We start from the raw sequence: 12,476 nt of genomic DNA on the forward strand, positions 1-12,476 counted from the left end.
CCCACTGCCCGCCAGCAGAGCCCCTCCCGCCCTGCCCACCCCGCTGCTTCTGGTGCAGGGTTCAGCCTGGGATGCCTTTCTCCCATGAACAGGACATGTTGACAAATTAATTCTAATTAGAACTCTGCAACATGGCCACACTTACTCTGATTTTGCAGATGAAGAAACAGTCTTGGAGAAATTGCACAATGTTCTGAACGCATGGGGTCGCCTGTCTGGAGGTGCCGGGCAGACCCAGCTTTGCATTCAGACCCAGGTTTTCTCTGGCTTCAGACTGTGCGCCTGGAGACAGATTGGAACTCCCGACTCTCTGAGCCCGCCTTCTCCTCACTAACACAGACAAAGCGATAGAATTACGCTGTTATTGCTTATTTATACAATTTCAATTTGAAGGCCTCAAAGCGTGCTTCACGGGTATCTTCCCAAGTGCCCTAGAGTATAACTCCCACACCCTTACCTCTGGCTCACTGGGTGTGGGCACAGGCCACGTGCCGGGACAGAAAGAGGAACAAGTGGCAGCGAGGCCGAAATGGGGCAGAGGAGGGGAAGTTTCCCTGCTTTCTTCTCAGCAAGCATTTTGAAAGATGGAAATGAACATGAAAATCATACATGTGACTACATCCAAAAGTCTGAGAAATACCCAAAGAGTAGGAAGTCTGGGAGATGTCCAGGTCAGGTTACATAAAATGGGTGTCTTCTCAAAATGCAAGCTGCCACATAGTCGATGATCTCTTAGCAGTTATACTGATTTTTATTTAATCCATATTTATCAAGGTTGCAGCTTTGCTGGTGTGTGTGTGTGTGTGTGTGTGTGTGTGCGCGCCAATCTGAGGACAGAGCCCTTTTCCTCTTTCTCTCTCTTTTTTTTGGTGTGTGTGTTAATCCTCACCTGAAGACATTTTTTCCATTGCTCTTCAAAGAGAGTAGGAGGAGGGAAAAGGGTGGGGGAGAGAGAGAGAATCTACTTTGGAAAAACACATGGACTGGTTGCCTCTACAAGCACCCTGACCAGAGGTGGGAGCAAATTGAAACTGAAGTACTTGCTCTTGACAGGGAATCAGGGCGGCTCTCTAACCACTGAGCTACCCTAGCCAGGGCCCTTCTCTTCTTTTTTTTAAAAAATATATTTTATTGATTTTTTTTACAGAGAGGAAGGGAGAGGGATAGAGAGTTAGAAACATCGATCAGGATGTGCCCACAACCAAGGTACATGCCCTTGACCGGAATTGACCCTGGAACCCTTCAGTCCACAGGCCGACGCTATCCAGTGAGCCAAACCGGCTAGGACAAGCCCTTCTCTTCTTCATAGGAAGCAACTCTGACACTTCTCTAAACACACCATTTCCTTCCTTAGGTCCAACCTGCTTTTCTTACAGGCTCCCACATTCATTCCCCCCCCCCCCCCCCTTTCATGGGGCAACACAAAGTACATCTTCCCGAAGGGTAAATGGTGCCACCTCGTGGCCAAGAGCACAAATACAGTTTCAGATGTGTTTCCCAGGCTCCAAGGGCGCTTCCTGACGATTCAGACGTGTGCCTCCTCCCCGCCTGGAAGGAGTCGAAGGTTCTGCAGAGACTTGGAACTAGGGGAGCAGCGGGCGGCAGCAGCTCATCCCGCCCCCCTGCACTGGCGCCAAGGCCTCTCCTGCCGCCGTGACTTCCTTTCCCGGCTGTGGCTGTGGCTGTGATCTTGCCTCCTCTATCCTAAGCCCTTCCTTGATTTCATGGTCCCCAACTTTAACAAACATCCTCTCAAAATCACCCGCACTCCTGTCCTGAATTCTTTCCTGCCGGAGTCAAGGACCCACACATTCCAGGCTGTGCTGGGCGGACCTGCCTCGGTCCAGGTGCCACCTGGCACCCCTCCCCCAATTCATCCCAGGTCCCCTCTTCCTTCTGTGTCTGTAGCTTCTCCCTCTCTCCGGATACTTCCCCATACGTTTAAAAAGGTTCAAGTCTTTCCTGTTAAAAAAAATAAAAGAAACATGTCCCTCAACTCCAGGTTTCCCTCTGGCTGTAGTCCCTTCTTTCTTGAAAAGACACGGGATTGATCCCTTAAAATACCGAGCAGTGGGCAGGCCGCAGAGGACCCCCGCCCGCGGGAACTGGCAAAGGAGGAAAAGGAAAAACAGTCACGGAGAGGGACTGCAAACGTGAGCTCACAACGTCGGAGGAATGCTTTTGTACTTCAGATGCACGGTTACGCGGCTCATTGGGCCGTGGAGCCACCGCTTCAAACTTGGCTGCAGCTGCTTCGCGGGAAGCCCCGGAGCCCCACTCCATCACGGGGGAGCCGCGTCTGGGAGGCCATTCTCCTCCGAACGTGGGTCGCGGGCCGGCACGCGAGCGGCTGCGGCTGCCAGGCGTCTCCGCGGCCCCAACAGCCCTTTCCCGGGAGCGCACTTCCGCCGCCGGCCGGGTCCTCCGAGGGTGCTGCTGCGAAGCTGGCAGGGCGCGGGGGCCGCTCCAGCCCGCCCACTCGGTGGCGGACGCGGGGCCGCTCTAGCCCGCCCACTCTGGGGCCGTCGCGGGGCCGCTCTAGCCTGCCCACTCGGTGGCGGACGCGGGGCCGCTCCAGCCCGCCCACTCGGTGGCGGACGCGGGGCCGCTCTCGCCCGCCTACTCGGGGGCCGACGCGGGACCGCTCTAGCCTGCCCACTCGGGGGCGGGAGTTGGGCTGGGTGCCGCGGTGTCGGACGCTGGCGCGCGCGGCGGAAATGCTGCAGGTGCGGCCCGGGCTGTACCTGGGCGGAGCGGACGCCGCGGAGCCGGGCCGCCTACGGGAGGCGGGCATTACGGCCGTGCTGACGGTGGACGCGGAGGAGCCCGACCTCCAGGTGGAGGGCCTGCGGCGGCTCTTCGTGCCCGCACTGGATGAGCCCGAGACCGACCTGCTGAGCCACCTGGGCCGCTGCGTGGCCTTCCTGGGCCGGGCCCGCGCCGAGGGCCGCGCGGCCCTGGTGCACTGGTGAGCGGGCGGGCGGGCGGGCGGGCGGGCGGAGAGCGGCCCTGCCCGCATTCACTCATGGTTCCATGGGTTCCTTTTGCAGCTTAAAAAAACCCCACGTTTTTATTGTTTTTTTTTAGAGAGAGAGGGAGGGAGAGGGAGAGATAGAAAAATCGATGAGAATCATCGATGGGCTGTTTCCTGCACGCTCCCCATCGGAGACCGAGCCGTGACCTCCTGGTTCCTGGGCCCCGTCACGGCTGGGCTTTTGCAGCTTCCTTTTTTTTTTTTTTTTTTTTTTTGCAGGGGGAGAGGCGGGAGTGAGAGTGTTGGGGGGAGATCGTCAGGTGAATAGATAGGGTCCCGGCGGTAACTGACGCCGCGGGGATGCACTGGGAAGCGCCGGCTCCCGGAGGAGCTTGTGTTCGGGTGTCGGGGACGTGGTGGTTGGTGCAGCGGAGTCGGGGAGAGACGCGTCGATTAGGACACTCGGACCCGAGCCTTGCTCAGGGGAAGGAGCAGGCGGTCGCAGAGGCGGAAAGAGTGGAAATGGGGATGGTATGTAATAACCACAGTTTAAATTCATGGAGTCAGTGCAGCAGGTAGTGTTCGGAAGGACGTCCGAGATCTGGGGCCCTTCATGCCAAGAGCAAAGGAGTCTGGAGTTGTTCCGAAGCATTATAAAATCTTAAAGATTATTGTAGTCATATTTGGATATATAATACATTCACATGGTTCAGAATTTAAAAAGAATAAGGAAATAAAGGAATAGTTATTTTGCACACGGGTAGTATTTCAGAAGCAAAGTTTGAAGCAGACACGTGGACCAGAACTTGACCACGAGAGGGGGCTGAGGTTTTTGTGCGCTTTTTGTCTTAATTGTTGCTATTTGCTATTTTAAGTCATGCAGGAGTCAGCCGCAGTGTGGCTGTAATGACTGCTTTTCTGATGAAGACTGACCAACTTACCTTTGAAAAAGCCTATGAAAATCTCCAGACCATCAAACCAGAGGCCAAGTGAGTTCTTTGTTAGAGTAAACATTCCGTTTTTGTGGTGTGATTTTACTTATTTCAAGAAAACTTAACTTCGTTTATCTTTTCAGGATGAATGAGGGTTTTGAGTGGCAACTGAAATTATACCAGCTCATGGGATGCGAAGTGGATACCTGTAGTGCAATTTATAAGCAATATCGTTTGCAAAAGGTTACAGAGAAGTATCCAGGTAATAATTGCTCGTATGTATTGGGACCTTTCTAGATGCTATTTACTCTGACACTAAGCACTTCAGGTGTATTATCTCACTTTCCCAGCAATCCCTTGAGACAGGTCCTATTATTTCCTTTTGAAACTGTGTTTTAGCAAGAAATACCTTGTTCAGGGTCACATGGATTGTGAGTGGTGGGGTCTGGGATTTGAACTCAGGCAGTCTGCCCAGAACCCAAGGGATCTTCTACCACATCCTGCTTTTTCAACGCTGGGTGCCTTTAAAAAAAATTTCTGAGGTTAGCACTTGTTGCCTCAATTTGACATTAACTGAATTTTGTCTGAAAATGCAGAGTGTAACCAGTAGATACATTTTCATTGTCATGTAGAACTGCAGAGCTTACCTCAAGAACTCTTTGCTGTTGACCCAACCATGGTTTCACAAGGATCGAAAGAGGAGGTTCTCTACAAATGTAGGAAGTGCAGGTAAAATATTTTGTATTTTCTGGAGATTTTATCTTGTCTCAGCAGCTGAAAAGTATTGAAAGTTTCAATTTATTAAATCTCTGTAGGGAGAATTTGTTTAGTTGTATACTATAGACATTTCAAATTCAAATCTGCTTCCAAGAATGTAAATTCTTAGTAGTAAAGCAATCAAGTTACTTGTAGAGACTACTGAAAATTAAAGTAGTACAATCAATACCATATTATTTTGCCCTTTAAGAAATAACTGCATATTTAATCTATTTTTTTATTTTATTACTTTGGAAGTCATTAATGTTTTTGTTTGGAGGTTGCAGGAGGTCTTTATTTCGAAGTTCGAGCATTTTGGATCATAATGCAGGAAGTGGTCCCATAGCCTTTGCCCACAAGAGACTGGCACCATCACTCGTGCCTGTCACGGGGAGTCGGGCCCAGTGCACATCCTATTTCATTGAACCTGTGCAGTGGATGGAACCTGCCCTGCTGGGAGTGCTGGATGGGCAGGTGAGGACACACCTTATTTTCTAGTTTCATTAAATCATCTGTATTTTGCTCCTTGTTGCATTTTAAACCATATTTTATCTAGTGTTTTACTCTATCTTAACTACTTTCTTTCTGAAGATTATATCTTTTTAGTGTAGACAAGAATCTATCAAAAATTTAACAAAAACCAGCTGTTCTAAACTAGTGAGCCCTCTGCATGGGTTTGGATTGATGGCAGCCGGTCCCCCTGGGTCTGGAAGCAGCACGCTGTGGCTGGAACCATGGCCTGGCCTCTGCCTGGTGGCTGCAGGTACTGAAGCAGGTTTACAGTGGAGAAAATAAAATAAAATAAATAGTGAACCACTTTTGACTGAGAGGTGTTGGTCTAAGTTCTTTTTAGTGCTAAAAATACATTAGAAGAAAATACAATAGACTTGTTAAGCATTTTTTGATTTATCTATTTTACTAGAGTATTAGTTTGTTTTGTTTTTATTTTTTTAATATATATTTTATTGATTTTTTTACAGAGAGGAGGGAGAGGGATAGAGAGTTAGAAACATCGATGAGAGAGAAACATCGATCAGCTGCCTCCTGCACACCCCCTACTGGAGATGTGCCCGCAACCAAGGTACATGCCCTTGACCGGAATGGAACCTGGGACCCTTCAGTCCGCAGGCCGACGCTCTATCCACTGAGCCAAACCAGTTAGGGCTTGTTTTGTTTTTAAATAGGCAGGAATCTGAGGCTTAACTATAGGCTCTTAATATCAGAAACAGAACATGAGAATCCTAACATGCTTTCCTGCCCTTTAGCTTTGATTGTTTTATTTTGAAATCTTAAGTTGCAGACTGATTTAAGTCAGCACACATTCCACATCCATGAAACATTCTATTTCATGTCTCAAGCTTCACCTCTCCCACTGGTGCTGGAATTAATCTGTTCCTCCTTGAACCTCTCAGGGTAGGGTACAGCATGCTTCTTATTCTTAACACAGCTATTGTAGTAAATTGCTATCCCCTTTTATCCCATCGATTAGATCTGAACTTCTTGAAGGTAGGGCCCATGTCCTGTTTCTGTATTCTTTGTTGCCAAAGATAATTGTTTTGTACAAAAGTGAATGAATGAAGTAGGGAATTTGCTTCTTTTTTCAGCTACTGTGCCCCAAATGCAGTGCCAAGTTGGGTTCTTTCAGCTGGTGTGGTGAACAGTGCTCCTGTGGTAGATGGATAGCCCCTGCTTTTCAAATCCATAAGAACAGAGTGGATGAAATGAAAACGCTGCTGGTGCTGGGATCACAAACAAGAAAAATGTGAACCTGTGGCATTTGGTATCTGAAAAAGAAACTTGCCGGATGGGACCTGCTACTTGCTTCTTGTCATTCACACGGAGTGCCTGGTGTTTAGACTGTCAGCATTTCATTTGAAATGTGAGAAGATGAAATCACTTGATGTGCCTTGGACACTGTTTAAGTAGACTACTTCATAGGGAAATAAAACCCTTTTTTCCCTTTTAAATCCTTACCCAAGGATACATTTTTTTTTATTGATTTGAGAGAGAGAGAGGAAGGGAGAGGGAGAGAAACATTGATGCGAGAGAGGAACATGAATTGGTTGTCTCCATACGAGCCCTGACTGGGGATCAAACCTGAAACCTAGATATGTGCCCTGACCGGGAATCAAACCCTCCACCCTCAGTGCACAGAACAATGCTCCAACCAGTTGAGCCAGGGCTCAAAACCTCTTAATCATGTAAATTATACTTTATTTGATAATAAAATCTATAACCCAGATACTTCCTCTGTTTCATGTACTTTATAAAGAGTTCTGATTTTGAGAATGTTAGTTACGTGATCTTAAGATCTGGATGAACAAAAGTATGTAAAAAAGTTAGAAACTATCATGTTTAATTAGATATTCTTTTATTTCTAGAAATCTCTCTCTTTTTAGAGATATTAGTAAATCTACATGTCTGGATTTTTCTTGGAAATGTAGATGGAAAGGCTATGAGGAAAATGCTGACTGTGGTGTAGTTTTTCTGTCACTGTTCAGGAAGCCCAGTTATCTAAAATGTTAGAAAAGTGTGTTTAAGACTCCTTATTTTAAAAAATGTTTTTATTGATTTTAGAGAGAGGAAGGGTTAGGGAGAGAAACATCAATTTGGTTGCCTACCACACATGCCAGGGATCAAACCTGTGACCCAGATACATGCCTTTGGACAGGAATCCAACCCGAAATCCTTCAGGGAGCAGGCTGTGCTCTAACCAAGGAGCCACACTGGTCAGGGCAATTAGAGATTTCTAAGATACAAGATTGCTGTATAAAAATCAATAGTTACTCTACCCCAGGAGTAACTGAATTAAAAAACTGTAAATCAAGACTGTAAAACTATTAAAAGGAAATTAAAAAAGATCTTAATGACCTCAGGCGTGGGAAGGGTTTCTTTAACAAGATACAAAAAGCAGAGATCACAAACAAAAGGGATGGATAAATGTGACTTCACTGAAATGAAGGATACTAGTAAAAAACCCATAAACAAAGACAAGTGTTGGCCTAGAAGCTATCTGTAGCATATGCACCAGTGATGAATAGGCAGCTGTCTGGAGAGGTACACATGATTGAGAGAAAATTCAACAGCAAATCTTATAAATATATTTATTTTTATTGATTTTTTACAGAGAGGAAGGGAGAGGGATAGAGAGTTAGAAACACCGATCAGTTGCCTCCTGCACACCCCCTACTGGGGATGTGCCCACAACCAAGGTACATGCCCTTGACCGGAATGGAACCTGGGACCCTTCAGTCCAGAGGTTGACGCTCTATCCACTGAGCCAAACCAGTCATGGCAACAGCAAATCTTATAAAAGATAAGAATGGGAAACCCCCAGGAGAGGAAATAAGGTTTAATAAACACAAAGATGAGTCACGACTGGCAGAAAAATGTAGATTACAGACACACCCTTCACAGTGGCAAAGAAGTGTAAAGTGTGACCAGATCTAGTGTTGGTGAGAATGGGGAGCAAAGGGAACCCGTCACTGCTAGCCAGGGTGTAAATTGGTGTAATTTGGCAAATATTAATGGCCCTCTGTGACCTGGCATATGTCTTAGACATGCTTGCACATGTAAATAAGGAGACTCATACAAGGATATATTTTGTGAAACAGTAAAAAATTGAAACAATTTAAAAATCAAGGAAAGGACAAAATAGTTATACACACACACACATATATATTCAAATAAGTACTAAAAATAGTTCAAACACATATCAACAAGTAATGTTGAATGACTTGGAAAATAGAGTATGATACTTTTATGTATATTAAAAAACCCAAACAACACTAAATATATCTACAAACATTTAAACATGTAAAATAAAAAATAAAAATGGACTTGAATGAGTCCTGTAATATTCATAATAAACATTGCCTATGTGGATGGAGGGAAAAGCGGAGCTCAACTTCATAAGGTTTAATTTCTTATGGAAAATCTGAAGTGAAAATGGAAAATATTAATAGTTATTTACTTTTGGTGATAGGTACACATGTTTGTTTCATAATCATTTGCTCCCCCTCCCCCCTTTTTTGTTAATCCTTATCTGAGGATAATTTTCCATTGACTTTAAGGAAGAGGGGGAGAGAGAGGGACAGACAGGAACTGCTAAGTGAGGGAAACATGGATTGGTTGCCCTTGACCGGAATCAAACCCAGGACCCTTTGGCCCGCGGGCAGACGCTCTATCCACTGAGCCAAACTGGGCTCTGCCCCTTTTAATAAAAGGTAAAAGTTGTGAAAATTTAAAAAATGAAAACTTGATGGAGTTCAGTCATGGTGGTTTAAAAAAAGTGTATATGGTGGGTACGGAATAGAGAATTCTTGCCGGTTGTAGTTTAGTTTTTATGTCAATTTTTGAATTTGCAGTTGGGCGAGAATAAAAGTGTTATGAACTTCATCCAAATGAAAGCTGTCAGTTAACCGATGATGGCAGAAGTCACGTTCCTTGAACCGGGACCTGGCGCCTGTTTTCTGGGCGGGGCCCCGGCTGTGTGCAGGTTGCGGGTGACGAAATCCGCGGTAACCGCCGGGCCGGGCGCGGAGGATTCTGGGACGCGTGTGTTTGGGCTTTGGGGGCGTGGGAAAGCCTGCGCTCGGCGGCGCAGGGAGACGTGTTCTTAAGGTAGGCGTTACGATCGCCCTGCGGAAGACGCGTGGACACAAATCCCGGTAAGGGGCGTTCTTGAAACGTATCTGACACTCAGGCTCCGTGATGGGTCGGAGCTGGTGATCTTTTCTGCACAATATCGAGTTTCCGTCCTGAAAAGGTTGGGCGTGCACCCCGTCGTGGAGGCGCGGGGGACTCGTCCTCCCAGTTCTGGGCGCGGGGACTGTCCCGTCCGCCCGTCCGCACGGGTCTGGGAGCGTCCTATCCGCGGCCGGCCCGGGCTCCGCGCAGGCGTTTCTTTCACGCGGGTCTGCGGGGAACCTGGACGCTGATGGCGAGTTACTCGGGAACACCCGGACACACGCTCGCAGCTCCGGTGTTGTCCTGAGACCTGATGAAGGGTGTTCGGGGAACCCGCCACTTGTTCGGAACGGGCATCACTTTTCCCTTTTGATTTTTTAAAAATATATTTTATTGATATTTTACAGAGAGGAAGGAAGAGGGATAGAGAGAAACATCAATGAGAGAGAAACATCGATCAGCTGCCTCCTGCACACCTCCTACTGTGGATGTGCCCGCAACCAAGGTACGTGCCCTTGACCGGAATCGAACCTGGGACCTTTCAGTCCGCAGGCCTACGCTCTACCCACTGAGCCAAACCGGTTTCGGCTCCCTTTTGATTTTTTAAAAAATATATTTTTATTGATTTCAGAGAGGAGGTGAGAGGGGGAGAGAGAATCATGGCTCGGCTGCCTCCTGCACGCCCCCTACTGGGGGTCGAGCCCGCAATCCAGGCATGTGCCATTGACCCAAGTCGAACCTGGGATCCTTCAGTCCGCAGGCCCACGCTCTATCCACTGAGCCAAACCGGCTAGGGTCCTTTTTGGTTTTTAATTTACACAATTTTTAATTACAGTTGACATTCAAAATTATTTTACATTGGTTTCAGGTGTACCGCATAGTGGTGGTCTGTAAAGTGGTCGCCGGTCATTCCGGTACCCTTCTGCCATGGTACTTGGTTACTACAACAGGTGCTTTACTTTTCAGTTTTAGCGCCATCGCTACTTTCTTTCACTGACGCACGATTTACATGTATTTTTCCCCTCTTAAAACAGCGGGACAGGAAGTGCGGCAAGCGCGGAGGGGAGCTGTCAGAATCGCCTCGGCCCGGGACGTCCGTCTAGGGTTCGTGCGGGACACTCGCGCAGTGAGGCAGTTTGTCCGCGTTCGGCCACCGTCGCCTAGGCGTTGCGCTGCATTAGTCCGCCCGCCTCCGCCATCCCGCCCCCACGTGGGCTACCGAGTCCCAGGGCTCGGAGCGTGTGCCTGGGGGCGCGGGCGGCGTTGCCGGAACGATGGCCTCGCCCTTTAGCCCGGGGCTCCCTCCGAGGCCGGAGGAGGATTGGGGTAAGTGGGTCCGAGAAAGGACTGGGTGGCTCCGTTTCTTCTTCCCCGCCCGCCCGCGGCGGTGACAGGTGGGGACGGTCTGCTGGACCAGGGCTTCGCGCTCTCCCATCCGTGCTCCCGAGGGTGCTGCCTACTCCCGATGGGAATGGCCGTCGGTTGTCACTGTCCCCCTGGGGGCGTACCAGGCAGGGGTTTTGTGGGGCGGGACGACGTCGTCCAGCGCGGAGGGCAGGAGGGCCTCGGTGGAGCGTGGAACAGGGTGGCTGCCGGACTGTGTGCGCGTGTGTGTACGTGCGTGTGTCTGTGTACGTTCATGCGCTTGTATGTACCTATGTACATCCGTGTGCACGTGTGTATGTATGTACCCGTGTATGGGCACGTGCGTGCTTGTGTGTACATCCTCGTGTACATATGTACCTGAGTATGTGCATGTGTGTACCTGTGTACGTGTGGGTGGGCTTGTGTGTACCTATGTATACCTGTGTGTACATGTGTGTATGTACCTATGCATGTGCGCGCATGTGTATGCACCTGTGTACGTGCATACACTTGTGTGTGCATATGTACACCCATGTATGTGTACATGCATGCATGTGTCTGTGTACGTGCATGTGTGTGTGCACTTGTGCATACCTATGTTCACCCATGTGCATCCATATACCTGTGTACGTGTGATGCTTGCGTATGTGTACCTGTGTATGAGTGTGCACATGTATATTTGTCAGTGCATGTGTTTGTAAGTGTGTGCACTTGTGTATGCGCACATGCATGTGTGTGTAAGTGTGTGCGTGAAAATGAGTGCAACAGATGCTCGTCCTGCAGCATCCACTGTTGCTCTGGGCTGATGTCTGTCTGTGTAGCAAAGAAGTAGAGACGCTAGTCTGGATGGACCCACAAGCCCTGTAGTCCTGACTGTTCTGCAGCTCCAGCTGGAGGTTTCCTTGCTAGCATAGTTCTTTTTGCTGTCTGGGGGGTGGAGAGGGATGTGCTGGGACCCAGGGTGGAGAAGTATTGTCATCTCTAGAGGAACATTATCACACCTGGGAGTGTGAGACCTGATGCTAATACTCTTGGGCTTTAGTGGGAGTTGGGATTGTGTAGGTCCTGGAGTGGCCCTGTGCTGAGCCTACACCATTCACCAGCTTTGGAATTTGGGGGGAACCCAGAGCGTCTTCATCTTTCCTCTTGGACCATCATTCTCAGTGGCAAGAGTGGAATCTCAATTCCATTTATTGAACTGAAGTCCTCACTTGATTTTCCAAAGGCAGAACTTCTTTTAAACTATGTACGGTTAGAGATTTATTTCAACCGTTGGGTAGATTTTCTATGAGTTGCTGGAGAAACTTTAGACCATCTATTCCAAGAGTATTTTCCCGAGCTAAATATAATAGAAATAAGAACAATTGCCATTTATTTAGCATTTTATTGTCAGGTGCCCTGCTGAACTCTTGCATGTATTATCTTTTTAAAAAATATATTTTTATTGATTCAGAGAGGAAGGGAGAGGGAGAGAGAGATAGAAACATCAGTGATGAGGAAGAATCATGCATGGGTTGCTCCCTGCACGCCCCCCTACTGGGGATGAGCCTGCAATCCGGCATGTGCCCTGACCGGGAATGGAGCTGGTGACACTCTGGTTCATAGCTGGACGCTCAACCAGTCACACACACCAGGTGCTTTATCTTATTAAATCCTCCCAACAGTCTAATGAGGTTCTGTTATTTTACAAGTGAGTGAACTGAGGCTGAGAGAGAATGAATGCTCGGTCTTAGCGCTAAACAGAAGCAGAAGCAGGATCC

The 12,476-nt window shown here is 48.1% G+C and overlaps 2 protein-coding genes across 13 annotated transcripts in view; both read left to right on the forward strand.

Annotated features, from left to right (window-relative positions):
* Window positions 1-2,555: 2,555 nt before the first annotated feature.
* On the forward strand, window positions 2,556-6,902 carry DUSP12 (dual specificity phosphatase 12). Of its 2 annotated transcripts, none has more exons than XM_080649426.1 (6): window positions 2,556-2,968; window positions 3,850-3,963; window positions 4,050-4,168; window positions 4,539-4,635; window positions 4,950-5,136; window positions 6,267-6,902. In XM_080649426.1, exons 1-6 carry the CDS (start codon window positions 2,718-2,720, stop codon window positions 6,426-6,428), a joined length of 930 nt encoding a protein of 309 aa, XP_080505552.1. In that variant the 5' UTR covers window positions 2,556-2,717; the 3' UTR covers window positions 6,429-6,902. The 2 variants fall into 2 exon arrangements, with proteins under 2 accessions (XP_080505552.1, XP_080505553.1); XM_080649427.1 differs by having other exon boundaries at window positions 2,709-2,968; window positions 3,858-3,963.
* Window positions 6,903-9,203: 2,301 nt separating this feature from the next.
* The window catches only part of ATF6 (activating transcription factor 6), a 170,411-nt gene continuing 167,138 nt past the window's right edge, over window positions 9,204-12,476 (forward strand). For 6 of the 11 annotated variants that reach the window (XM_080647276.1, XM_080647281.1, XM_080647278.1 and 3 more), the window contains exons 1-2: window positions 9,204-9,332; window positions 10,386-10,677. In XM_080647276.1, the coding sequence (XP_080503402.1) occupies window positions 10,626-10,677 (52 nt within the window). In that variant the 5' untranslated portion in view covers window positions 9,204-9,332; window positions 10,386-10,625. Of the gene's footprint in view, window positions 9,333-9,361; window positions 9,431-9,758; window positions 9,857-10,385; window positions 10,678-12,476 lie in introns of those variants that run through there. The other 5 variants (XM_080647279.1, XM_080647285.1, XM_080647280.1 and 2 more) reach the window with 5 other exon arrangements.

Source organism: Plecotus auritus (genome assembly GCF_963455305.1).
Source record: "Plecotus auritus genome assembly, chromosome: 12".
Taxonomy (NCBI): domain Eukaryota; kingdom Metazoa; phylum Chordata; class Mammalia; order Chiroptera; family Vespertilionidae; genus Plecotus; species Plecotus auritus.